Raw genomic sequence first — 27685 nt, forward strand, 5'->3', positions numbered from 1 at the left:
CAAAAAATATTATAAACTATTATATGACTAAACTAATTAACCAAATATAAAAAATATAAAATCTTTTTGAGATGGTTTTCGAATATTCATAAAATACATTAATCATATACATAATTACGTAAAAAAAATATATTATTTAAAAAATTATAAAAAGTGACAAACTATCTAAAGTAACCTGTGAACTATATATATATATATATATATTATTTTATTTATTTTGAAAATTTGAAATTTTATAAAACTAATTATTTTAAAATCGTTTGAAAATTGAAAAAGCTCGATGATTAATTTATATATTGGAGGGCCAAAATTGGGTGTCAACACTTAGCATATACCAACTTTCTAACTTCATCCAAATGATATTTCGACAGTAAACAGTGACAAAAGAAATTACTTGGCCAGACAAACAAACTAGCAATATATGAATTACAGTCATATCCCAATCTTATGTGTCTTTATAAGTACAAGAGAGTTTCAAACATCACTATAGAAAACATTATGACTAACTGTTCCTAAGGAAATAATTGCACTTATAGAAGTTGTTGGAAAAGCTAACAAATACTTCATCAGGCATGAAGTATCAGTAGAACAATTGTTCCATTCCTTATGCTCTAGCACTATAATCAGTTTCTATAGATTTATTGCATGCTCAAGTAAGAACTTCAAGAATTGATGGAGCTCCATTGCGTCAGATCTACGGGTGCGACTACAAAATGGCATAACCTTAACATTCTTCAAATTTTGTAAGGAAACTTTGAATATGTTCTCTTCAAAGGAAAGGTACTTGTCTTCCAGCAAATCAATGTCTTCGACCTCAAAAAAAGGATGGTACTACAAATATCGAATGAAAAATTAGGCTATGTGGTAAGCTTTAAGCTTAACAACTGTAGTAATGAAATTGAAGTTGTTGAGGCTGTAGGGGATCAACAAACATTTGATATGTATATATCGTGAATTGAAAACATACCGGCTTATCAGGATATATCATCAAATTTTCCAAATTATGAGTTGACCTTAAGAGGTTGTCTATCATTGGGAAGGAAAGTTTTGAAATACGAGAACTTATTGTCAAGCATCTGCATTCCATCAATGGTAAGGAGACGTGTTCCTCTTCCAACATCAAATTGGAAATCACCTGAACAAAAGAATGAGGCAGATGATAAAAACAGGAGCTCTATTCACAATCAACATAAAAAGACTGATAACTGACCTTGATAAACCGAGATGAGAGTATTAGCTCATTAGCACAACGAACGCTTAGCAACAGATCTTTCTCTATGTTTACATCCATTTCATCATATTCATCACAGTAGAGATTAAAAGTGGCATGGTTCAAAGATAACAAGTCCCTGAGCTTAATTTTCGTATGAGTTAAAACCCAGTAATCATTAAATGTTCAACATATGGAGCAACAATTTCTAAGAAACATACATCACCATCATATGAATACCAATCCCCATAAGGATGATTGTGCTGGGTTAATTGCAGTCGCCTACATTTTGGAGAAGTCATGTGCAAACGACTAAAACCATAAAATTCATGTAGCACCAAAGATTCCAATTGAGGACAATTTGACATTATATGTTTAATGTGTTCATCCAGGAGAAACAAACTTTTCAGCGTTAAACTCTTCAGAGATGTCCAATTTAGTACACAATCTTCTGATATTATGCAATTCTCGCAGTTGAGTGTTACAATCGATGAACTACTGCAGAGAACTTGTGGCAACCTATAGGGTTGGGGCTATCTCGAATTAATATTTCTATAGCTTATATTCAGGCGTAAATCCTCCGCTTCCTTACTCATAGCAAATTCAAGCCACTTGTCAATTATGGGAAAATAAGACACAACATCATCATCATTTGTGAACACAACGTTTAGAGTGAACTTTTTAATGCTAGAGAAGCTAAGGAGAGGTAGTACATTATCTGTTAACGAAATAAATTTGTGCACTGTGAGCTATCTGAATGACCATACTCCTCTTCATAAACAATGTTGTCGATAGAAGTCTAGAAGTATTGCCAATGTTTAGAGAGAATAGTTGTTTTGAACACATCTTTTATGGACAATCGAGAAAGAATTTGAACAATAAGAGCGTCAGGTAGGTGACTGATCCTATCAATTTCTTCACATTCTAACTCCATCTTCGTTTTTTTCTGAGGTGAGTTTTCAATAAGCAGACTTTTGGAGTTTCCATTATCACCACAACTGTTGGAGAATTGGTCTTAGTTGCTCATAACACAGGGCTGTGAAGGGGGGAAATTATCAGACATCAGAGATTAAGTTTACTTGTATATGAGGCAAGGTGGACGGGACAGATTGAAAACTGATTGTTTTGCTATGCGGGGCGAGGTGGGACGGGTCGAAGTGGTCGTGGACTCATGCGAATTTTCCCTGCAAGTGCTCCATCCCGCCCCAATTGTCATCCCTAACAACAAAGTTAAAATCTTAACAAAAATCAATTACTACAAATAGGGGTGTTCACGGGTCGGTTATTGGTCAAAATCAAAACCAAACCAACATAATTGGTTTTTAAATTCTCAAAATTAAATCAAACCAAATATAATATACATTTATCGGTTTGGTTGTTATCGGCTTCGGTTCGATTTGGTTCGGTTATTAACCATACACAAAAATAAAAGAAATGATTCATTCAAAGAAAAAAAAGTGACAATAATTCATCAAAATGAGAAATAGTTGGAATGACCAACGTTATTGAACTTTTGATGACTAAATTTACTATGAATAAAGCTCCAAAATTCACCATTTTTGGCCTTGAAAGAAGTGACTGCGACATTTTTAGTCATATACATGAAACCTATTGGTGTTTATGCATTTTTAATACTAAAGTTAAAATATAACCAATAAAATAAATGTTCTCGTCTTGACATTTTTGCTTTCATAAATAAATTAAAAATAAATTTTGATGAAAACATATATAAGATCTTTAAAAGTGTTTATAAATGTAATATATTATGTATGTATAATAATAAAATACATGTATATATATAATTTATCGGTTCGGTTAAGTTATTTCTTCTGTTTTTTCGAACAAAACCAAAAATACTATCGATTTTCAAAAATCTAAAACCAAACGAAACCAACCCAAATAAAATCGATTTATTGAATCATTTCAATATAATTTTTTTGGTCTGGATCGATTTTTATCTAAATCGTGAACACCCCTAACCACAAGTATATAGAGGATAAGAACACTTAAAAATTAATTTATTCTTGAAAAGTAATTGCCTAAAAAACAGAGGGAGCAGGGGGGGGGGGAGCTAAAATAGAAGAAGATCTATAAAAATTCAACAGAAGGAGAAGAACAATACCCACATTCGAAAAATAAAGAGAAAAAATAGGATAAATAGAACTAACCTTATTATTGAACATAAACTAAGCAGCGAGAGCTAGAGAGAAGCCGAAGAGATGAATAAAGAGGGAAGAGCAGGTATGTTTTATAAGAATGTGACAACGCCGAGAATGCAAGAATAACATATGTAAACGTTACAACCCTCTTAAGTAGGTCAAATTCAATGAAAATCACCAAAATTCCCATTACTGCATCAATCAATATTACCTCGGGCATGCCAACGGCCAATACTGACTCTTTACACTAGGACAACTAATACGACCCTTTTTCGAACAAAATAAAAAATACTATCGGTTTTCAAAAATCTAAAACCAAACGAAACCAAACCCAAATAAAATCGATTTATTGAATCGCTTTGATATATTATTTTGGTCTGGATCGATTTTTATCCAAACTGTGAACACTCCTAACCACAATTATATTGAGGATAAGACCACCAATAACAAATGATTTATTCTTGGAAAGGAATTGCGTAAAAAAAAAAAGAGGGGGGGGGGGGNGAGGATTCTTTAAAAAATCATTAAAAGGAGAAGAACAATACCCAGATTGGAAAAATAAAGAGAAAAATAGGATAAATAGAACTAACCTTGTTACTGAACATAAACTAAGTGGCGAGAGCGAGAGAGAAGCCGAAGAGATGAATAAAGAGGGAAGAGTAGGTAGGTTTTATAAGAATGTGACAATACCTAGAATGAAAGAATAACACATGTAAATGTTACAACCCTCTTAAGTAGGTCAAATTCAATGTAAATCACCAAAATGCCCTTTACCGCATCAATCAATATTACCTCGGTAATGCCAACGGCCAATACTGCCTCTTTACACTAGGACAACTAATACAACCCCTTTTCAAAGAGGCCGCCTTTAAGACTCTATTAAGTGAAATCATTTAATAATGGATAGATACAAGTTATAACAATCCTCACACGAGGAAAAAAGAAGGCTTTCCTTAAGATAATTTACACATACAATAAAATAAGGAAAGCAATCAACGACATACTACTGTTGAACTCTTTCCGAGATCTTTTTTTCCTTTGGAAAGATACAGGAAAGAAACTATCAATCTATTGATATTGGAAAACCTAACGGATTCTTTCAATGTATCATTTCTAAATATAATGAAATTCATAGGTATACAAAAAGAAGTCTATTAAATTGAAATTATTTTTTAATCATATTTCAATCGTTAATATATATGATAAATAAGAACCACTACTAAAAAGTATTATTCTCTTGATTGTGAAATATTGATTGTTGTTGAACAGTGAATGACATTCCTTTTACTTTGAATATAAAAAAGTATAATAAACAGGGAAGATTTTGAGGAGTGAAATATGTTTGCATAATTTCTTGATGTTATTATAGATTAAATGATGTATTATTGTATATGTATTTCAGTTTATATTGCTTAAAATTTATTTATTTTTAGTTTTTCTTTCTCTTCTTTATATTATACTAGTTTTCGAACACGTGAGATACGGTGCTAATTAGTATAAATACTTCTAAAATATAAGTGTACGATGTGTAAAATTCAACTTGTTAAAAGTTCCTTTTTAATATGTTATAACACATAATTTGAATGTTGACATTATAGTTACAAAATATTTAATGCCTTAAAGTTTCTGCCTTCTTTTTAAGGAATAATACCCTCCACTCTTTTACAGATGCATACACATCGAGAACTTGTCGTCGAAAGAGAGTGGTGTTTTGTAATAGTTGTAGAGAAATTCGATCAACATGTGTCTTCCTTAGGATGGCTAGTAGATCATTATCAATTTCATAGTCTACACCTACAAAATAAAAGTATTTATTGTTGGGATATATACTATTAACCACGTGTTTAGATATTTATTATAGAATAATTATTTATTTATTTTAATAGATCATATATTCATTTATGGTGCTTGTTTACTTATATAGTAGATGATTTAGTGTATAGAGTTTAAGCTTATACACAGAGGATTAAATCATCGATTCTTATAAGTATAAAAAAAAATTTTGTTTACAATCTAAGATGGAAATTGGACATGCCATCGGTACGATTGTAGCACAAGATTATATGTAGTTTATCTTGATTATGGGAATGGTATAGTTCCAACTTCTTGTGCTAGTGCATTTTGTATGTATTGAACGGGACCGAGTAGAGATAGTTTCTTTAGACTGACTGACAAAAGAAATTCTCTAAACTATTAAATGTACTTATATTCTTAATCCTGATATAACTATTATAATCTGTATATGTTAATCATCGTTTTGATTTATTAAAAGGTGAGATTCTAAGATGGGTCAATATTCTTGGTAGATTGGATGATGATAATATATATTGGTGAAATAATAAGTTAGTTGATGGAATCCATGTCTCGATATAGAGATTGATGATATGCCTTTTTGAGAAGCTTAAAAGTTTTCATCGTGTCAAACCTTGCAAGTGGATTTAAGAATCCGACACATGAAATAAGTTAAGCAATGCTCTAAAGGAAATTGATCATTGAATTAAGTTCGTCAGTAATTTAATTTATTGAATAGTATCTGTATTCTTAACATGGGGAATTACATATGTGTCTAATGGGGAATTCCGAAATATAAATAGAGGAGTGCGATTACGAATTTCTAGTGGAATGATTTGTAATTTATTATGGTAAAAATAATTCAAATTAATTATTTGGAATTATTTTCATAATAGGAAGCCTCGGTAATTAGTTATGTGGTCCCTACCGTGCCCATATTTATCTAAAACTCAGAATTTATTGTAAAGGGAAAAAGGAGAAGTATGTGTCTTTCTCTATTCTAAGGAAAGGGAGAAGTATGTATCTTTCTATGTTCTAAGGCAAGGGAGAAGTATATCACTTTTTCTATTCTAAGGAAAGGAAGAAGGACATGACTTTTTCTTTTCTATGGAAAGGGAGATGTACATGTCTTTCTATTCTAAGGAAAGACATGGTATTCCTTTTCCTTGGACTAAGAAGAAATCTCTATAAATAGGGATTCTTCTAACCCTTGAAAAAAGGATAATTTTTTCCATAAAATACTTGTCCATCCAAGTATTGAGAGGGTTCGGAAGTGAACTTGGGATTACTGTAGAAGACCGTAGAACTGTGGTCTAGTTTGTGGCCTAGCTTATGAATTTACTTGAAGTTTCTAGTGTCAACTAGCTTGTAGATTCACTTGAAGGTATCGGCTCACACTTGAAGAGGTAATTCTGAAATTAAATTCAGAAAGTTTATATGCCCTAACATGATTGTACTTGTTCTAGTATAAACAATGTGTTGTCTATTATTCATGTAAGTTGTATGATTATGGTATGCTTCCGCTGTGCATATAGTTTTCCATCATTTATTTGTTATAAAATGATCATTTTTTAAATATTTAATTGACATATATAAATAGTAATTACATGTATATGTACCCTTCATCTTCTTTGGCTCATTCAAAGTTATTAATTCTATCATTTGTAAATTTTGACAAAAGAAATTTTTGTCAAGCTATATACATATAATTGAATTATGAAATACAATACAATCATTTGTGAGATATTAACATTATGGTAGAAAAAAGAAAACAATATAAACCAAAAATCATATGGTGCAATAAATAAATGCATATAAAAAGGGCAATATACAAATAAAGGAAAAACAAAAATATAACAGGGTGATGAAAATATTATGCGAGAGTAAAAATTAACTTGTTCCTCTGCATTTATAAATTTCTATTACAAATATTTACTCCGCAAAAGTAAGGAAGAGAGTGACAAGAAAATGAGTGATATAGAGAAAAGATGGAGGAACTCACCGGCTATAAATATTTATAATTTTCTCTTCAATTAATTCATCACCTAAACAACTTATGCCCCTTGAACTTGCAAGATAAATTATTTGACAAATCAAACAAAATTTCAATTTTAAAAGCCTTAAATTAAATGGACATACACCCAACAAATATCCAAAGAGAACTACTTAAGAGCTATGAGGTGCAGTTAAAAGAAAGTCTTAAAGTGGAAAACATCCACCTAGTCTTGGTATATGTTGATGACATTCTCATCAATATGAAGCTCAACTTTGTTTTTGTCAACAACAGTTGGTTACTTATTCCACATTATAACGGGAACAACAGTTGGAAGAATGGTTACTGATTGTTGATTTAATTCCTGTAGGTTATTGGATACATAGGAATTTCATAAATGCGAAAAAATATACTTGTCCTTGATTTACAATGCAAATGCTATATATCTATCTTTTTTGTAATTTATTTTAGTTTTCCTTAGAAATTTCTAATGCCTACAGAATCTTAAATTGTTTACCAGGTAGCTATATATATCCAACTCTGCAGAAGCAGTGTAAAGCTTATCCGTAAGGGAAAAAGAGATGATGTGTTTCCATATGATCCATTTTATACATTTCGCTTCAGATATGGATGTCTGCACCGCAAGAGGTGTGATGTGAATTTATCCTAATGTGACTGCATCTTCGGCTTGTTAGCTTATGTACTTAAGCAAAATTAGTGGCTATTGATAAAGAAGAAAACAAATTTACGTGACATAACAGAAATAACAATATCACTTCCTTCATCTAGACAAGGAACTGATAGGGTGTATTCACTTGTTTCTTTGTTTATTTATTGTTGGATAATTGAGCTGAAATTGATGCACGTACGTAGATCACATACTAATAAATAAATATTTGTAAACACTTGAGTTGTTAAATAAAAATTGTTAGTGAAAACTTACAAGATAACAAAAAATACAAGATTACAATTGAAAATAAAAATGAAGAAATAAATCTCTTCAGGCTGAGGCGCGGAGGCGCAGATATCTCGCTCTCTTTAAGGAGATTCAAGTCCACTGCAGCAAATGTTTTCACCGGTCCAGCAGTAGTCCTTCTTGACTTGTCCCCTCCAGGATACAACAGCCTAATCACAAAATATAACTCAACAACTCTGGACAAGAGTTGAGTCCAAAGCTCCACAAAAAGAACACCTCCCTTCAACTAATAAGAACTCTCTTTTTGACTAACTCTTTCACTCTATATTTTTCTTGTATGTTGTGTGTAACAAACCAAATGAAGACCACCACTATTTATACTAGAAGAAGTCTTCCTAGCAATGAATAGGAAGATCAATGGTGTAGTAAATAGTGAAGATAATGGCCTTAGGAGTTACATAAGTTACAAGGTATAATGGAGGAATAAAGAGTGAGATAATGGAGAAATAATATGGAGAACTTATGGCCAAGATGCCACTAAACGATGCTGCAAGAGAAACAGTCAGTAACATAAGCACTTACTCCAAATGGAGTAATGCTCCAAATATATTTCCAACCGTTAAGACAAATGAATTACCACCAACGGATAACTTGACAGCAAAGGCACCATTTGACTCCAAACTTTTAACAAATTAATATATAAAAAATTAATATTAAAATGTTGACCAACAATCCCCCACTCATTTTAATATTACATAAGAGAGTCTATCAGCTGAAGGAAGATTACTATGCATAATGAAGGTGTGCTTTGCATTGAACCTCCACTTAGTGAAACAGTAACTTTTACTCCAGAGTCGTAGTGGTCTCAGACTTGAATTATGACTGCTTAAGGGAAATAAAATATCACTGCTCGCACATAATAATCAAGGTGTTGACATGAGCTTTAAAGCCAGCACGTTATGGCCATGTGCTATCCCGATTTCATGAGTGCTTTTGAGAATAAGCCCAATTCTCATAGGAAGCGACCTACTTCCACACATCACATAGGTGAAATCTGTCAAGAGTGCTCCTGTAAGCTTAACACTCCACCCATACGGGCTACAGATATTCATTAAGAGTTTTATCAACTCAACCTTCACAAACTATAGGAAACAATGCACTCACATCATAGGGAGGGAATAAAAAGATAGTGCATTTTTCACAACAAGTCATCATATGATTAGTTTTTCCTTTTGAACCTGGTTATAGGATCTCTAGTCCCCATGTTGGGTTTCCTCATATATGACTCAATGATTTATAGGCTTCAATCCCATCCCCCTCGATGTGCTCCAGACCTTTTCTCTTGTTAAGGCCTTAGTAAGAGGATCTGCAAGATTATCACAAGATTTGACATAATCAACATTAATGGTACCATTTGTCAAATATGATCTTACATTACTGTGTTTCCTCCTTATAGGTTTGGATTTACCGTTGTAATAACGGTTTTGAACTCTACCAATCACAGCGGTGCTATCACAATGAATTAAAATAGGAGGAATTGGTTTTTCAAAATAAGGTATTTGAAATAATAAATCTCTTAACCAATTCCGTTCCTCACTAGCTGAAGCTAAAGCAATTAGTTCAGCCTCCATGGTAGAGTTAGCAATTATAGTTTGCTTTTTTGATCTCCAACAAGCAGCACCACCACCTAAAGTAAAGACATAACCAGTGGTAGAACAGGAATCACCTAATAAAGTGTTCCAATCTGCATCACAAAAGCCTTCAAGTATAGCAGGATATTTTTTATAGGACAAACCACAATTTTTCGTTCCAATTAAATATCTCATAACTCTTGTTACATCATGCCAATATTCATTACCTGGCTTGCTTGTAAACCTATCAAGTACACCTACTGCATATGCAATATCAGGCCTAGTGCAATCAGTCACATACCTCAAACTTCCAATTATGCTAGCATATTCCTTTTGATTTATTACATCATTTTCACTTTCAACAGGAAATAAGTGAACACTTGAATCGAAAGGAGTAACAACATGCTTGCAATCAAGAAAGTTATATTTTTTTCAAAATTTTCTCAACATAATGTGACTGGTCAAGGAAAATTCCATCACATGTTCTTGTTATTTTTATTCCAAGAAGAACATTTGCCTCACCAAGATCTTTCATATCAAAATGGCTTCTAAGAATATTCTTAATTAGTTTCATCAATAACATTCATATTAGAGCCAAAGATCAATAAATCATCAACATATAGGCAAATAATCACATGTGAATTATTCCAAGACGTATGATATAACACTTATCACACTCATTTGTTTTAAAACCATTTTCAATCATGCAAGAATCAAACTTTTCATGCCATTGCTTAGGTGTCTGTTTCAAGCCATATAGGGATTTAGTAAGTTTACATACTTTGCTTTCTTGGCCTGCTTCAACAAAACACTCAGGTTGATCCATATAAATTTCCTCATTTAGGTCTCTATTTAAAAAAGCAGTTTTTACATCCATTTGATGAATTTGCAAATCAAAAATTGCAGGCATAGCAATTAAAAGTCTTATGGATGTAATTCTTGTTACTGGTGAAAAAGTATCAAAAAATTCTAGGCCTTCTAGTTGTTTAAAACATTTTGCAACTAGCCTAGCCTTGTATTTATCAATAGATCCATCCGGTTTCAACTTTTTTCTTAAGACCCATTTGCAATCAATAGTTTTACAACCCAGTGGTAAATCAACTAACTTCCAAGTTTTATTAGAAATCAGTGATTCCATTTCATCATTTACAGCCTCTTTCCAAAATATAGAATCATGTGAAGATAATGCTTCTTTCAAAGTGAGAGGGTCATCTCCAACATTAAACACATAAAAATCAGGACCAAAATCTTTTTCTACTCTAGCTCTTTTACTTCTTCTTAACTCAAAATCATCAACTTCTTTATTTTTCAAAGTAGAAGTAGAAGAACTAGGTAGTGACAAAATATTTTGTTCAATCCTTTGACCCCCACTATTTTTAGAATCAAAAGGAAATTTATTCTCATGAAAAATAGCATCACCCGATTCTATCACAATATTATCTTCAAGATTAAAAAATCTATAGGCTGTACTATTTGAAGCATAACCAAGAAAAGCACAAGTAGTAACTTTCTTACCCAACTTTGTAATCTTGGGATCCATTAGCCTCACAAAGGCTAGACAACCCCAAACTCTTAGATATCCCAAACTTGGCTTGTAACCTTTCCACAATTCAAAAGGTGTCAATTTAGACTTTTTATGAGGCACACGATTCAACACATAACAAGCAGTTAAAATAGCTTCACCCCAAAAATTTAAAGGTGCATGTGACTCAATAAGCATGGCATTAGTCAATTCAACCAAAGTTCTATTTTTCCTTTCCGCTACTCCATTAGATGAAGGAGAGTAAGGAGGAGTAGTTTCATGAATTATTCCCAATGATCTAACAAAAGAATTAAACTCATTTGACTCATATTCACGGCCTCTATCACTTCTAATTCTTTTTATTTTTCTTCCAAACTGATTTTCAACCTCATGGAGATAAGTTTTGAAATTTTCAAAAGCATCACTTTTATTTTTCATCAAGTAAACATATGTAAACTTAGAAAAATCATCAATGAAAGTGATAAAATATCTATTACCTCCACGAGTTAAAATTCCACCAAGTTCACAAATATCAGTATGAACTAATTCTAACAAATCAGTTTTTCTTTCAACTTGAAAATGAGGCCTTTTAGTGATTTTGGCTTTACTACAAGCCTCACACTTTTCAAAATTCTTTTTAATCATTGGAATTAATCCTAAACTACTCATGATTCCAACATAACGATCATTAATATGACACAAACGAGCATGCCAAAAATTGGTAGAAGAAAGCATGTAAACAGAAGTAGAAGTTTTATTCATTTCAACATTCAATTTGAACATCCCATCACATGCATACCCCTTTCCCACAAAAATACCCTTCTTCACTATTACATATTGATCAGATTCAATAATCTGTTTAAAGCCTGCTTTATTAAGAAGAAAACTAGACATCAAATTTTTCCTCATAGAAGGAGTATAAAGTACATCTTTCAAAGTTAATACCCTTCCAGAAGTAAAACACAATTCAACATCTCCCTTTCCAAGCACTTGAGTAGTGTGAGCATCACCAAGCATGATGGTTTTGGGCTCCTCAAAATGAGTATATTTCTTAAACCAGTCTTTGTCATAACAGACATGACGGTTTGCACCAGAATCAGCCCACCATCCATCAACATTCTCAACCATGTTTATGTCGGTAATCACCGCCACAAAAGGTTCTTCGGTAACGTTTGCCTGAGGGTTAGGACCACGTTTCCGGAATCTGCAAAATCGAGCAATATGCCCACTCTTGCCACAAACAAAGCACGGTCCTTTGTCTTGAACTTGTTGATTTTGTGCTTGGTTATTTTCACCATTATTTTTCTTGGGAGGTCTACCATTATTTTTCTTGAATTTTTTCTTCTTAGGCTTCAAAGAAGTATTTTTGTGAGTTTTGGGAGTAGCATTATTTGAAGTGATTAAATTTACCTTCGTTGTGATGTTGTTCTCTTCTGTTTGTAAAAGTGCATCTTGGCCCCTTGCCTCTTCTTCCATGCGGATTTTCATTATCAAGGTTTCAAGAGAGGTTTCCTTTTGTTTGTGGCGCATAGTTTTTTGAAATTCCTTCCAAGAAGGTGGAAGTTTATCCACTATGCCACAAACAATAAGGTTATCTCCAATTTTAACCTCCTCGGACCTAAGCTCTCCAACAATCATTATAAATTCTTGAGCTTGGTCTACCACTGATTTGTTGTCCACCATTTGGAAACGAAAAAATCTACTAGCCGCATATTTTTTCGCTCCAGCCTCTTCGGTATCATACTTACTCTGCAATGCTTTCCAAATTTTCTTTGCACTAGAGTAAGTTCTATCATAATAATCATAAAAATTATCAGATAGACAATTAAGAATATAATACCGACACTTATAGGAATCACCATCGTACTTTTCCACTTTCTCTAGATGAGAAATAGCTTCAACATCATTCATAGAGGTGATGTCTACTTTATTAGGATTCTTCTCAGTTAACACATAAGAAACATTGAGAAGACTTAAGTAGAAAAGTACTTTACCCTTCCATCTCTTAAAATGATTACCATTGAACCGAAATGGCTTGTTAAGGTCTCCCAACTTGACATCCGCGGTTTTTTCAATTGTAGCCATCTTGAATCTCCTTAAAACTGTTAGTGAAAACTTACAAGATAACAAAAAATACAAGATTACAATTGAAAATAAAATGAAGAAATAAATCTCTTCCGGCTGAGGCGCGGAGGCGCGGATATCTCGCTCTCTTTAAGGAGATTCAAGTCCACTGCAGCAAATGTTTTCACCGGTCCAGCAGTAGTCCTTCTTGACTTGTCCCCTCCAGGATACAACAGCCTAATCACAAAATACAACTCAACAACTCTGGACAAGAGTTGAGTCCAAAGCTCCACAAAAAGAACACCTCCATTCAACTAATAAGAACTCTCTTTTTGACTAACTCTTTCACTCTATATTTTTCTTGTATGTTGTGTGTAACAAACCAAATGAAGACCACCACTATTTATACTAGAAGAAGTCTTCCTAGCAATGAATAGGAAGATAAATGGTGTAGTAAATAGTGAAGATAATGGCCTTAGGAGTTACATAAGTTATAAGGTATAATGGAGGAATAAAGAGTGAGATAATGGAGAAATAATATGGAGAACTTATGGCCAAGATGCCACTAAACGATGCTGCAAGAGAAACAGTCAGTAACATAAGCACTTACTCCAAATGGAGTAATGCTCCAAATATATTTCCAACCGTTAAGACAAATGAATTACCACCAACGGATAACTTGACAGCAAAGGCACCATTTGACTCCAAACTTTTAACAAATTAATATATAAAAAATTAATATTAAAATGTTGACCAACAAAAACATATAATAGTGAAAGTTTATGAAAATAATTTGATGTGTATTATTCCTATCCACAGGTCTTTATCGAAAAAAAAGGTTCCTATTCATAGGTGAGAGTAGCCTCTCCCTGTTCTCAAGTTCCGACTACACTCTGTATCACATATACTCCTCTAGGCAATATCTGATACAGGTATGTGTAACTATCCAATAAAGATATATCACTCCCATTCGATGTATTAGTGAAGAATTTGCTCGAGTAAACAGAAATATCACTCCCATTCGATGTGGGTACATTAAGGCCAACAAATAAAAATCACATTCAATTTGTTAAAACAATGGGAAAAGTGGTAAATGCTCACAAGCCAGCTAGTACATTGAAATAGGAATATATTTGTATTGACTTTACATAAGTAAATTACAAGCCAGCCAGTACATTGATGTATTTGAATGAGGCACAGAAAAGAGAAACAAATTAATGGACAATGACATGTTGTTGGAGACATTTATATATATGAGTGAAGAATCTGAAAAGGTTTTGGATCCAGCTGATAATCAAAGCAATGGAACTTGAGCGTCGGAAAAAGGCTGCTACACTGATTGAGGGACGCTGAGCGTTGAAAAAGGCTGCTACACTGATCGAGGGACGTTGAACAGAAACTATACGTTTCTGGAGAATTAAATTTGAGCTGAGTTTATCAGTAACTTTTTTTAATAAATTAATGGAAAAATGCATAAGTACCCCCCCAGCCTATACCCGAAATCCCAGAGACACACCTAACCTTTACTAAGGTCCTATTACCCCCGAACTTAATTTATCTATAATATTCTACCCCTTTTCTGCCTACGTGGCACTATCAGGTGGGCCCAGCGCATGTTGACATTTTTTTCAAGGATAGTGCCACGTAGGCCGAAAATGGGTAGAATATTATAGATAAATTAAGTTCGGGGGGGTAATAGGACCTTAGTAAAGGTTAGGTGTGTCTCTGGGATTTCGGGCATAGGGTGAGGGGGTACTTATGCATTTTCCCTAAATTAATATTTAAGTAATATTGTAGGGTCAAAACAGTAATCAACTTTGGGGGTTAAGCTCTTCCCACTTATAGTAATATAATATTTATGATTTCAATTCAATTCATTCGGTCCAAATAGCTATTAACCCGCTCATTTATTAACTGATCATTCCAATTTTACTTGCCCTAATTCAATTCAATCTGCTCATTTGACACCTCTATCTTAAAGCATCTGAACAATGAATTATCTGGCCCTGACTATTAGCGAGTTTTAATTTCAAAAAATTCTTGATCAACGATAGATTTTTAGCTCAGCCGGTGGAAGTTTCATTTCCAATAGAAATATATGTGAATTTGGTGGTATATGGCCCCCGCCAAACTATAGGTTCTGAACTCCTTTTTTCCTTTTTTAAAATAGGAACAGAAATAGAAAATCAAAAATATCCATTAACTATGTGAAATAGAACAAAAATGTCATCAATTAATAATATGATCTAAAAATACCCTTACTGTTAACATTTGGTCAAAAAGTAACCTTAATGTTACTTAATGGGTCAAAAATGCCTTTTTGAAATAAATATATTACTTCTTTTTAAAAAAGAACAAATTATTTTCCTAATGATGATAATTTATATAATTAGAAAATGTTTATCCTACTTCAATTTAGAAAAGGTTAAGATATAAAAGTATTTTCTATTTTATTTGAATATTAATGGGGTTACTATGATCTTATATATATGACCTATACAATCGATTAAAAAGACACATGGAGTTAGTTATCAGATAATAGTTTGGTCTAAAAATGTTTTTGCCATCAATAGTTTGGTTAAAAAATGTCACTAATGTGACTTAATACGTCAAAATATCCTTTTTCGAAATAATTTTTTTTATAAACACATTATTTTTCTAATGATGATGATTTTTTAATTAGAAAATGTTAATCCTACTTCAATTTGGAAATGATTAAGATATAAAAATATCTTCTACTTTATTAGATTTTTTTTTATCATTATCTAAATAAAAATTAATGATAGGGTTACTATGATCTTATATATATGACCTATATTATCAGTTAAAAGGGTACATGAAGTTATTCTATTTTAACGGTTAAAATGAGAGTAGAAAAAAAATCATTACCTACTTATTTATTAGTTAATAATGTGATTTTAAAAGAAAAGAGACAAAAATTGGATTCTTTAATAGTAATATCTTATTAGGAATAAAATATGGTTAAAAAGAAAAAAAAATATATACTAATATATTTATAAGGAAAAGGACTTTTGGACCAACTATTAACTTGAAGCATTTTTTTTGTTCAATTTCACATAGTTAAATGATATTTTGGACCCTTTTCCGAAATAAGAATAACACACAAACAATTCTTAGAAAAAAGATAAACAATAAAAAGCTAGAAATGATGAAAAAGAAGGAAGAAGAAGTCGGGGGGGCGGTTGGGGGGAGGGGGCAATAAAAATGGGTCCACATTTTAAATTTTAATTTTAGAAAATGTATTTTTAATTAAGTAATTAGTGTTAATTAATTTTAAGAAGTGTGAAAGAAAAAATTGTGAAAATAATTAATAAAAAAAGGGAAAATGCATAAGTACCCCCCAGCCTATGCCCAAAATCCCTGAGACACATCTAACCTTATTTTATATATAATTTTCTACCCCTTTTGGGCCTACGTGGCACTATCTTGTGGGCCCAGCGCGTGTTGACAATTTTTTCAAGGATAGTGCCACGTAGATCGAAAAGGGATAGAAAATTATATATAAAATAAGTTCAGGGTGGGGGGGAGGGTAATAGGACCTTAGTAAAGGTTAGGTGTGTCTCAGGGATTTGGGGCATNTGGGGGGGGGGGGGTACTTATGCATTTTCCCATAAAAAAATTAATTAATGACGTGGTGCTAACATGTAGGGGTGTGCATCGGTCGGTTCGGTTCGATTTTATGTATTATTGGTTCGGTTTTCAGTTTTTAAATATGTTAAACCAGTAAGATATTTTTTATCGATTTTTGGTTTAGCGATTTTGGTCCTTAACAATTTGGTTTTCGGTTTAACCAACAAAAAATACTTATAAATATATTTTTTTCTTTTTTTTCAAATACTTATAAATAAATATGTGACTTCTCTAATAAATTTGACGCGACAAGAATAATGTAACTTTACGAATGCTCATAAACTAGAAATAATAATAACAAACATGAAAAGAACTATATAGGTGTAACACAAAGAGAAATTAAGAGGAATATATTTCTTACTTTAAGTTTTGTCTGTTTGTATAATGTGAAGTTGAGAACTCAAAAAGTCACAGTGAAGTGTGCGATTTTGGTCCTTAACAATTTGGTTCTCGGTTTAACCAACAAAAAATACTTATAAATAAATATGTGACTTCTCTAATAAATTTGACGCGACAAGAATAATGTAACTTTACAAATGCTCATAAACTAGAAACAATAATAACAAACATGAAAACAACTATACAGGTGTAACACAAAGAGAAATTAAGAGGAATATATTTCTTACTTTAGGTTTTGATTGTTTGTATAATGTGAAGTTGAGAACTCAAAAACTCACAGTGAAGTGTGAATTGAAAGCTAAATGACAAAGACATAACTAGTAAGATATTGAGATTAATATTTATACTAGGTAATTTATCCGCGCTTCGCGCGGGCATAAATAATCTTTCTTAGCTTTTGAACAACCTTTCCAATAATCGACTGTTATAAGAAAAAAAAAGTAAATTTTAGTAGGTTTTAAGAACATTTCAACAGAAATTAAATGATTTGACATTATCACATATCTCAATAATTTTAAATATATAATGAATGATTAAAAATATCTTGAATCATTTTTATATTTTACATAATTTATCATAATATATGTTTGATGATATAATTGTGTTGTTAAAACTGAGTGATGTTTTTATGTAGCGATTAAACATATATTTTTTTTTTGTACATGAAAAATATAGAACTGATAATTTTATAGTTAGAATAACTCCTTATTAAAAACAAATTATATAAAAAAATTTGATAATCAATATTAGTTATAAATAAGTTAAGACAGTTAAAAATGTACACCACAACAACATAAATAATTTTTTTAGAGACAATCTACTTGTATGAGGTCAAACGTTGACCACTTTTCGTTATTGTTACTTTGTTACTCTAACAAAATTTATAGAAGGAAAAAAATAAATTTGAAACAACAGCAAAATAATATTGTTGACCCATTTAGAAATCCATTCTTCATTAAATTGTTGCTCTGAAGGCCCTTCTAGATGCTTCATCAATGCAACTTTACCAGTTTTTCAGAAATACGTATGTATAATTGTTGCATTATGAAAGTACAAGTAGATAAAAATATTGGATTCTAGACTCATGTTAAAGAAATATTCTCGAACATTAAAAATTTGAAAATGAGTCTAACCTAGATAACTCAAATGCTCAGCAATGACTTGGGACATAAAATATAACAAATCTATGTTAATAGACATATCTTTTGTAGCTTAAGTTATTACTTTTATTTAGAGCAGTTTTATTTCATAATCTTCAAATTAAGCTTGATGAAAATAGTCTTAACTTACACCAAAATATTTAGTAGAGCTGAATGAGAAGGAAAAAGAAAAAACATTAAAAGGACGAAAGCTTTGTCCAAGTGAGATCATATACATACCAAACGAAAAATAATCAATACAATTTTAAGGAGACAACAAAACCGCAAGAAAAAACATACATTAAAGGGAGTAAACTATGAGATATTCAATGATGATAACAAATCATTCTAACCAGAAAAGTTCTCATGTTTTAAAATAACATACCTCAGAAAATTGACTAACACTTCAATCAACTTTCAATCCTTAAAGTACTCATAATATCTAGTGATAAAATTTACTAAAAATAGATAACAACAATATAAAAACAAAAAATATGGGCATGCAAAGTTATTAACTCTCAGAGGATTTTCTAAAGAAAACAAAATCTCATCCTTGTATGTGAAGAAATGACGTTGTTGATGAACAAATTAGAGATTTGTAAGGGTTTTTTTTACTGTACCTTCAACAATTCCAGTAGAGAAAGCTTGTGTGAATACTCAATTAACGTTTGTTATTTAATATGTACTAACAAATACTTATAACAATAATATTGTAGAAACATAAACAACAAAATTTAAAGCATGCACTTAAAAATAACAATTAATAATATAAGCATAAATTAATGACTGTAAAAACATACCAGGATATGTAACAATAGAATGAAACATAATGGGAAAAATTGATCCCATTGAATGAACATTATCCCCTTAAGGAAATTATTTCCCCTAGTACCTGAGATTTAAAGGAATAGATCCTCTCAGGAAAGAACGATTCTATTCACCAGTGTATTGATACAAAAAAAATGGTGTCAGTGAGTCACTGAACATGAGCAAAGTACACAATTATTTAATTGTCCAGAAGAAAAAGAAGAAGTTCAAACTTTTTGTTGTTTAAAATGAGAAGAAATTTCTCTATTTATAGACAACAAAAGGTAGTGTGAACAAATGTTTATTGTGTCTTATCGGAAAGATCACAACCTTTCATAAAAGTCACAACTTTTCATAAAAGTCGCAACTTTTCATAAAAGTCGCAACTCTTCATAAAAGTCACACGTTTTCATAAAAGTCACAACTTTTCATGAAAGGGGAAGGCTAGTTTTGGAAATAAAATAAATTAAAAGGGAATCCTGGTTTGTGGTGGTGCCATGTAGGCGGGTCTAGGGTTCTCTTATAAATAAACAAATATATATATATATGATTTATGTACGGCTAAAAGTAGTAAAATTACTATAGTCTTAATGGGTTATTAGTTAACCCAATATTAAATACCAATACCGAATCGATAACCTGATATCTTTTTTATAAAACCATTAAAAACAGTTAACCCAATAACTCAAGCATAATAAACCAATAACACTTTTTCGGTTTGATTTATCGGTCAATTTGATTTTTGCACACCCCTACTGACATGTCTATGTTGTGTCACTTACATGGCTATGATGTGGCAAGTGAGAATGGTATTATAATCTAAGGGTGGTTTTGAATTCACTTCGAAGTTGTTAAGATGGGTATTTAAACGCCCATGTAGTTAAAGTGCTAAAGAAAAATAAGCCAAGAAATATAGATGATGAAAACAATAGAAATATATAGGTCATATATATAAGATCATAGTAACCCCATTAATATTCAAATAAAATAGATGATGAATAAGCAAAGAAATATAGATGATGAATAAGCCAAGAAATAAAACTAAAGAAAAATAAGCCAAGAAATATAGATGATGAAAACAATAGAAATAGAGAGACAAGAGATGAGAGTTTTTCTTATTCTTTCAAGTATTCAAGTGTTCTTCAAATCATCAAGTGTATCCACTATGAACTCTAATGTCTCTATTTATAGTATAACATACAAAAGGTTAGTCATAAACATGACACTAACCATGAAAGTTAGGGAGACATTAACCATGTTTTTCATTATTGTTAGGTGAAAAGTCATACTCATGGAAAGGAGATAAAAGGAGTTTTGATTCATTTTTCATTATTGTTAGGTGAAAAATCATAATCATGGAAAAGAGAATTACAAGTAAGACCATTAGTAGCAAAAGAGAGAGAGAGAAATCAGTGATCATTCTTGTTTGCAAATTACTCTTTAGCATTCAACAGATAGAAACATTTTATCTTCTCAAAATCATTCTTGTTTTGATTTTCAGATTTCAGAAATGGAGGTTGGCTTAGCAGTTGGTGGTGCATTTCTCTCTTCAGCTTTGAATGTTCTCTTTGATAGGCTAGCACCTCAGGGTGAGCTGCTCAAGATGTTTCAGAAGCGTAAGAATGATGTTCGGATCTTAAAGAAGCAGAGAATGACTTTGCTTGGTCTTCAAGCTGTGCTAAGTGATGCAGAGAATAAGCAGGCATCAAATCAATTTGTGAGCCAGTGGCTTAATGAGTTTCGACATGCTGTTGACTCTGCTGAAAACTTAATAGAACAAGTCAATTATGAAGCTTTGAGGCATAAGGTTGAAGGTCAGCGTCAAAATCTTGCAGAAACTAGCAACCAACAAGTAAGTGATGATTTCTTTTTTAACATAAAGGACAAGTTGGAAGAAACCATTGAAACATTGGAGGTGTTGGAAAAACAAATTGGTCGCCTTGGCTTAAAGGAGTATTTTGGTTCGATTAAACAAGAAACTAGAACACCTTCAACTTCTTTGGTTGATGATTCTGATATCTTTGGTAGGCAGAGCTAAATAGATGATTTGATTGACCGTTTAATGTCTGAAGATGCAAATGGAAAAAAACTGACTGTAGTTCCTATTGTTGGAACGGGCGGTGTGGGAAAGACAACACTTGCTAAAGCGGTTTACAATGATGAGAAGGTGAAGCACCATTTTGGTTTGAAAGCTTGGTTTTGTGTTTCTGAGGCATATGATGCTTTCAGAATAACAAAAGGGTTACTTCAAGAAGTTGGCTCATTTGACTTAAAGGATGACGACAATCTTAATCAGCTACAGGTCAAATTGAAGGGAAGCCTGAACGGAAAGAAGTTTCTTGTTGTCTTTGATGATGTGTGGAATGATAACTATCATGAATGGGATGACTTGAGAAATCTTTTTGTACAAGGACATATGGGAAGTAAGATCATTGTAACTACACGTAAGGAGAGTGTTGCTTTGATGATGGGTAGCAGAGCAATCAACGTGGGAACTCTATCTAGTGAAGTCTCTTGGGATTTATTCAAACGACATTCATTAGAAAATAGGGATCCTAGGAACATCCAGAATTGGAAGAGGTCGGAAAAAAAATTGCAGACAAGTGCGGAGGATTGCCTTTAGCTCTAAAGGCACTTGCTGGTATTTTACACTGCAAATCAGAGGTGGATGAGTGGAGAAACATTTTAAGAAGTAGCTGCCAAGTTGTTTTAATGGTATATTACCAGCGTTGATGTTGAGCTACAATGATCTTCCTCCAGATTTGAAGCGATGTTTTGCTTTTTGTGCAATATATCCCAAAGATTATCAATTTTGTAAAGACCAAGTTATTCACTTGTGGATAGCTAATGGTATTTTACCCAAGTTGCATTCCGGTAACCAATACTTTCTCAAGTTGATATCAAGATCATTGTTCGAAAGGGTCCCAAAGTCTAAGGGGAAACCGGATGGATTCTTAATGCATGACCTGGTTAATGATTTGGCCCAAATTGCATCTTCAAAACTTTGTATTAGGTTGGAAGAGAACAAAGGATCTCATATGTTGGAGCAAAGTCGGCACATGTCCTATTTAATGGGCTATGGTGGCTTTGAAAAGTTGAAACCCCTCTACAAATTGGAGCAGTTGAGGACATTGCTTCCAATCACTAACTATCACCGAAAAAGGCAAAGCAATAGGGTGATGCATAACATTTTACCAAGACTAACATCCTTAAGGCCATTATCAATGTCACACTATGAGATTGTTGAGTTGCCAAATGACTTGTTTATCAAATTAAAGATCCTGAGATTTTTGGACCTTTCTCAAACAGCGATTAAAAGGTTGCCAGATTCCATTTGTGCATTGTATAACTTGGAGACACTTCTCTTGTCATCTTGTTATTGTCTTGAGGAATTACTGCTTCAGATGGAAAGGCTGATCAACTTACGTCATCTTGACATAAGCAACACTTCTCGCTTGAAGATGCTGCTTTATCTGAGCAAGTTGAAAAACCTCCAAGTGCTAGCGGGAGCCAAGTTACCTCTAGGTGGTCGCGGTGTTTGAGAATGGAAGATTTGGGTGAAGTGCAGAATTTGTATGGATCTTTATCAGTTTTAGAGCTGCAAAATGTGGTTGATAGAAGGGAAGCTGTGAAGGCAAAGATGAGGGAGAAGGTTCATGTTGAGAAGTTATCATTGGAGTGGAGCAACAGTGTTGCGGACAATTCACAAACTGAAAGAGACATACTTGATGAGCTACACCCTCACACAAACATAAAACAACTCCAAATCATCGGATATAGAGGAACAAAATTTCCAAATTGGCTATCTGATCCTTTGTTTCTTAAGCTAGTACAATTGTCTCTTAGCAACTGCAAGGACTGTGATTCCTTGCCAGCACTAGGACAGCTTCCTTCTTTGAAATTCCTTTCGATTAGAGGGATGCATCGAATAACAGAGGTGACGGAAGAATTCTATGGTAGTTCATCCTCCAAAAAGCCTTTTAATTCTCTTGAGGAGCTTGAATTTGAAGGGATGCCGGAGTGGAAGCAATGGAACGTACTAGGAAATGGAGAGTTTCCTACACTTGAGAAGCTTTCAATTGAAAATTGTCCGAAGTTGATGGGGAAGTTGCCTGAAAATCTTTGTTCTCTTACAGAATTGAGTATTTCAAGATGTCCTGAACTCAATTTGGAAACACCTATCCAACTTTCAAGTTGACAAATATTTGGTGTTTTTGATTCTCTTCTTTTTTATGAGGCTGGACTGTTTACATCCCAATTTGAGGGAATGAAGCAGATTGTTGATTTATCTGTTGGTGATTGCAACTCTCTTACCTCCTTACCTTTTAGTATACTGCCCAGCACCTTGAAGACAATATGGATATATCATTGCCGGGAACTGAAATTGGAGTCGCCGGTTGGTGAGATGAGTTATTGCAACATGTTTCTCGACGATTTGACATTGGAAGAATGTGATTCTATATCACCTGAGTTGCTCCCAAGAGCACGCACTTTGTGGGCAATAAGTTTCCCCAACCTTACAAGGTTTTTAATTCCTACTGCCACTGAAGCTCTCTCTATTTGGAGTTGTGAAAATCTGGAGAAACTTTCAGTGGCATTTCCGTCTGCGATAACGTATTTGCATATTGACGACTGTTCGAAGCTGAAGTGGCTGCCAGAACAGATGCAGGAACTCCTTCCATCTCTTAAGGAACTAATTCTGGAAAATTGTCCAGAAATAGAGTCATTTCCTGAAGGAGGATTGCCCTTCAATTTACAAAAACTTGAGATCCTTCATTGCAAGAAACTAGTCAACAGCCGAAAGGAGTGGCGTTTACTGAGACATCCCTGTCTCAGAGATTTAGTGATCGAACATGATAGCAGTGACAAGGATATTGAACATTGGGAGTTGCCTTGCTCTATTCGACAGCTTACCATAGGCAATCTGATAACATTAAGACCCCAAGTTCTCAAAAGCCTCACCTCTCTTCAATATCTATGTATTGAGGGTAATTTACATCAAATTCAGTCAATGCTGGAACAAGGCCGGTTTTCCTCCTTTTCGCACCTCACTTCGCTTCAAAGTCTACACATTAGGAATTTCCCTAATCTCCAATCACTTTCCCAATCAGCACTGCCCTCCTCCCTCTCTCAGCTGACCATCCAGCATTGCCCTAATCTCCAATCATTTTCCGAATCAGCACTACCCTCCTCCCTCTCTCAGCTTACCATCCAGCATTGTCCTAATCTCCAATTACTTTCCGAATCAGCACTGCCCTCCTCCCTCTCTGAGTTGACCATCCAGGATTGCCCTAATCTCCAATTACTTCCAGTAAAAGGGATGCCCTCTTCCCTCTCTAAACTATATATTTATGACTGCCCATTGCTCAAACCACTACTAGAATTTGACAAGGGGGAATACTGGCCAAATATTGCTCAAATTCCCATCATAGAGATCGATCAGGAATTCCCGTGATGATAAAACGAATGGCTCTCCAACAGATGTAAGTTATTCTTTTCCCTCAAAAGCTTTCTATTTTTGTTTACTACACTTGGCTTTTTTGTTTATTCTTTTCCTTTTAAAATCTTGTTGAGCAGAGCATCTATTGCTCAAACCACACCTACTAGCCGAAAATGTTGATTGGGAGAACTTGTAATGAGTGGTGCTCCGATAGATGTTTTGATGTAAGTTAATTATTTTTCTCTGTGTTAATCGTTTTGGTTACTTCTCTTTATATTTGCATTAGAACATTGTAAAAGAAATCTAGTAAAGGTAGGAATTGAGATAATTTGCTCCAGAAAGTTGATTGCTTAATATATGTCAGGATTCATCAAATTATCAATTCATATATTCTTGTGACAAATCTCACTCTTCATCTTTGTTGACTATTAAGACTCTTTTTTCTTGTCTATTAACTTATACTCTCTCTCAAATCTTGTAGTCTGGAATATTATTCGTCATCATGAAAGTTGTTCCGCATTTTTGTCTCTTCTACAAAGATAAAGGGTCCAAGAAATGCAACCTCGTTTTTCGTCTCTTCTACAAAGATAAAGGGTCCAAGAAATGCAATCTCACTTTCTCAATCCGGTAGTCAAGACGTTGATAAGAGTTTCATCAAGCTTGAAATTTATAGAAATGGAAAACACTTTGAATATCTGATTCCATTATTTTACGCTATGTTGTACCACATTGATTTCAAGTATGATGCAAAATATATTTCCCTCATTGGGACTCTCATCAGTCAGCAAAACAGAGTAAGTGGCGGTTTCAAAATTCTCTGGAACCCATTTCTATCTTCACGCCTTCGATTCCGATGACACCCAAGATATATACAAAGAACATTAACAGAGTAAAAGAATTCATCCCAACACCCATTTCAACCCAACTTTTGGATACTTTGCTGTTAGTGGCGTTTAATTTTCTTTTCAGGATATAAATAGCTTTGTTTCAAAGCTCCATAGAGAATCTAAATTTTAGAAATGATAATCACGGATAACAATCAGAAGTTTTAGAAAATAAGTAAACTTCCATTTTCAAGATTTCTGGAACAATACAACATCCAATTGTTGTCTCAGTTAGATTGCAGTAATCACTTTATTAGGCAAATAAAACGACTTGTCTAGAGGAATCATTCATGTATAGCTATCTATATATAGAGACGTGCGTGCTGGTCTGTAATTGCAAGACGTGGATTGGCCAAGAATTCTAAAATTTTGTTTTAATTGATTTTAGTAAGGAGGTTGTGATTTCCAAGTCGTACAGCTGTCTACTGTGACTTGCTGCAAATGGAACATCCAGCTCTAATGTACCCAAAGGTTGGATGAGGACAAGATCTAGACCTTGGTTATCTACGGTTCAACTCAGTTTCCCCATTATACGCATAGTGTGATTGTTGTTGTCTTGGTGTTCCCAAGCATATAATATCCGTGCGATAACAAGAAGGGCTGGAGGTGGCAAGGCGGTAAGAAATATGCCAGTGAGTATCCGGAAGAAAAAAATGAAAGTTTTAGAAAAGATTTGAAACATTAGCAAAGCCCAACAATGATTTGGGAAGTGGAATTTTTTTGTAAGGTCTATGGATGTTGGATTGAACATCAAGAGTCAGGACTATGAATGTAATAGTTTGTATTGTTGAGACTAGGGGTGTTCACGGTTTGGTTTGGGTCGGTTATTGGTCAAAACCAAAATCAAACCAACTTAATCGTTTTAAAAATATCAAAACCAAACCAAACCAAATATAATATACATTTATCGGTTTGGTTGTTTTCGGTTTTGGTTTGATTTGGTTCGATTATTCGGCTATTAACCATACATAAAAATAAAATAAACAATTCATTCAAAACATGAAAAAAGTGACAACAATCCATTCAAACAAAAAAATAGTTAGAATGACTGGCATTACAGAACTTTCGATCATTGAATTTACTAAATAAAACTTCAAAATTCACTATTTTGGCATAGAAGGAAGAGACAATGACATTTTTAGTCCCACAAAGAATTTTCATAGACACTCATATACGTGAAACCAATAAGAAAAATGTTCTCACCTTGGACATTTTTTCTTTCATAAGTAAATTATAAAAATAAATTTTGATGAAACATATATAAATTTTTTAAAATTGTTTATGAATATAATATATTATGTATGTATAATAATAAAATTTATGTATATAGCTTGTTAGTTCGGTTCGGTTATTTCTTCGATTTTTTTCGAACAAAACCATAATCAAACCAAATACTATCGGTTCTTAACAATCTAAAACCAAACCAAACCAAAACCCAAATTAAATCAGTTCATTTAATCGGTTTGGTTTGGTTTTTCGGTTTGGATCGGTTTTTATCCAAATCATGAACACCCCTAGTTGAGACTTTAGGTTCTATGTTCGCACGACTTCAAAACGCATCACTTGACTCTAAGGTCGCTTCTTCATATACCAGCAATCAACATCTCTCTTGCCTAGGATGCTACAATGACATTCTTTTTACACTGGATAAATAGTACATTAAGCAGTGAAAATTCCTCCAGGCTTAGAAAGAGAAATCTATAAAAAAAGGGGAAAAAGCTCGAAGTATCCAACAGAGTATGTCGGATTAGCCATTTATTTTAACTTATTTTTCCCTTCTACACACCTTTGTTTTTGTCTCTCACCCGGTATCTAGAGCTCGCATTGAAACCCCGACTAAATTCAAATCGCATTCTGTAGGGTAAAACAATCTCACACTAAATTACAACAAATTATTGTCACGTCCTATTAAGATGATAAAATGTTTTTGACCAATCATAGTAAATCATGAATTGACATTCTAGATCACAACAATTACAGATCATGAGCGTAATAAAAGCAAATTAACATTGTCGTCCTATCAGTTTTCATTTGTCTATTGTTTCTTTTGCATGATCGTCAAACATCCATGAAGGAATT

At 33.1% G+C, this 27685-nt stretch overlaps 3 protein-coding genes and 1 pseudogene across 3 annotated transcripts in view; 3 read left to right on the forward strand and 1 right to left on the reverse strand.

The window, feature by feature from the left end:
• The window catches only part of LOC125844026 (putative disease resistance protein At3g14460), a 78488-nt gene that overhangs the window by 34436 nt on the left and 16367 nt on the right, over positions 1–27685 (forward strand). The gene's annotated exons all lie outside the window — the stretch shown is intronic.
• Positions 475–2237, reverse strand: LOC125844034 (putative F-box protein At1g49610; annotated as a pseudogene).
• Positions 21115–23480, forward strand: LOC125844030 (putative disease resistance RPP13-like protein 1). The gene is given in 4 exon segments (XM_049523261.1): positions 21115–21837; positions 21840–21974; positions 21977–22816; positions 22819–23480. Coding segments are annotated over 4 exon segments (2130 nt in total). The 5' UTR covers positions 21115–21344.
• Positions 23464–24759, forward strand: LOC125844038 (putative disease resistance protein At3g14460). Its single transcript, XM_049523268.1, has one exon. The coding sequence runs from the start codon at positions 23550–23552 to the stop codon at positions 24735–24737; it is 1188 nt and encodes a 395-aa protein (XP_049379225.1). The 5' UTR covers positions 23464–23549; the 3' UTR covers positions 24738–24759.

This window comes from Solanum stenotomum, chromosome 11 (assembly GCF_019186545.1).
Source record: "Solanum stenotomum isolate F172 chromosome 11, ASM1918654v1, whole genome shotgun sequence".
Classification (NCBI taxonomy): domain Eukaryota; kingdom Viridiplantae; phylum Streptophyta; class Magnoliopsida; order Solanales; family Solanaceae; genus Solanum; species Solanum stenotomum.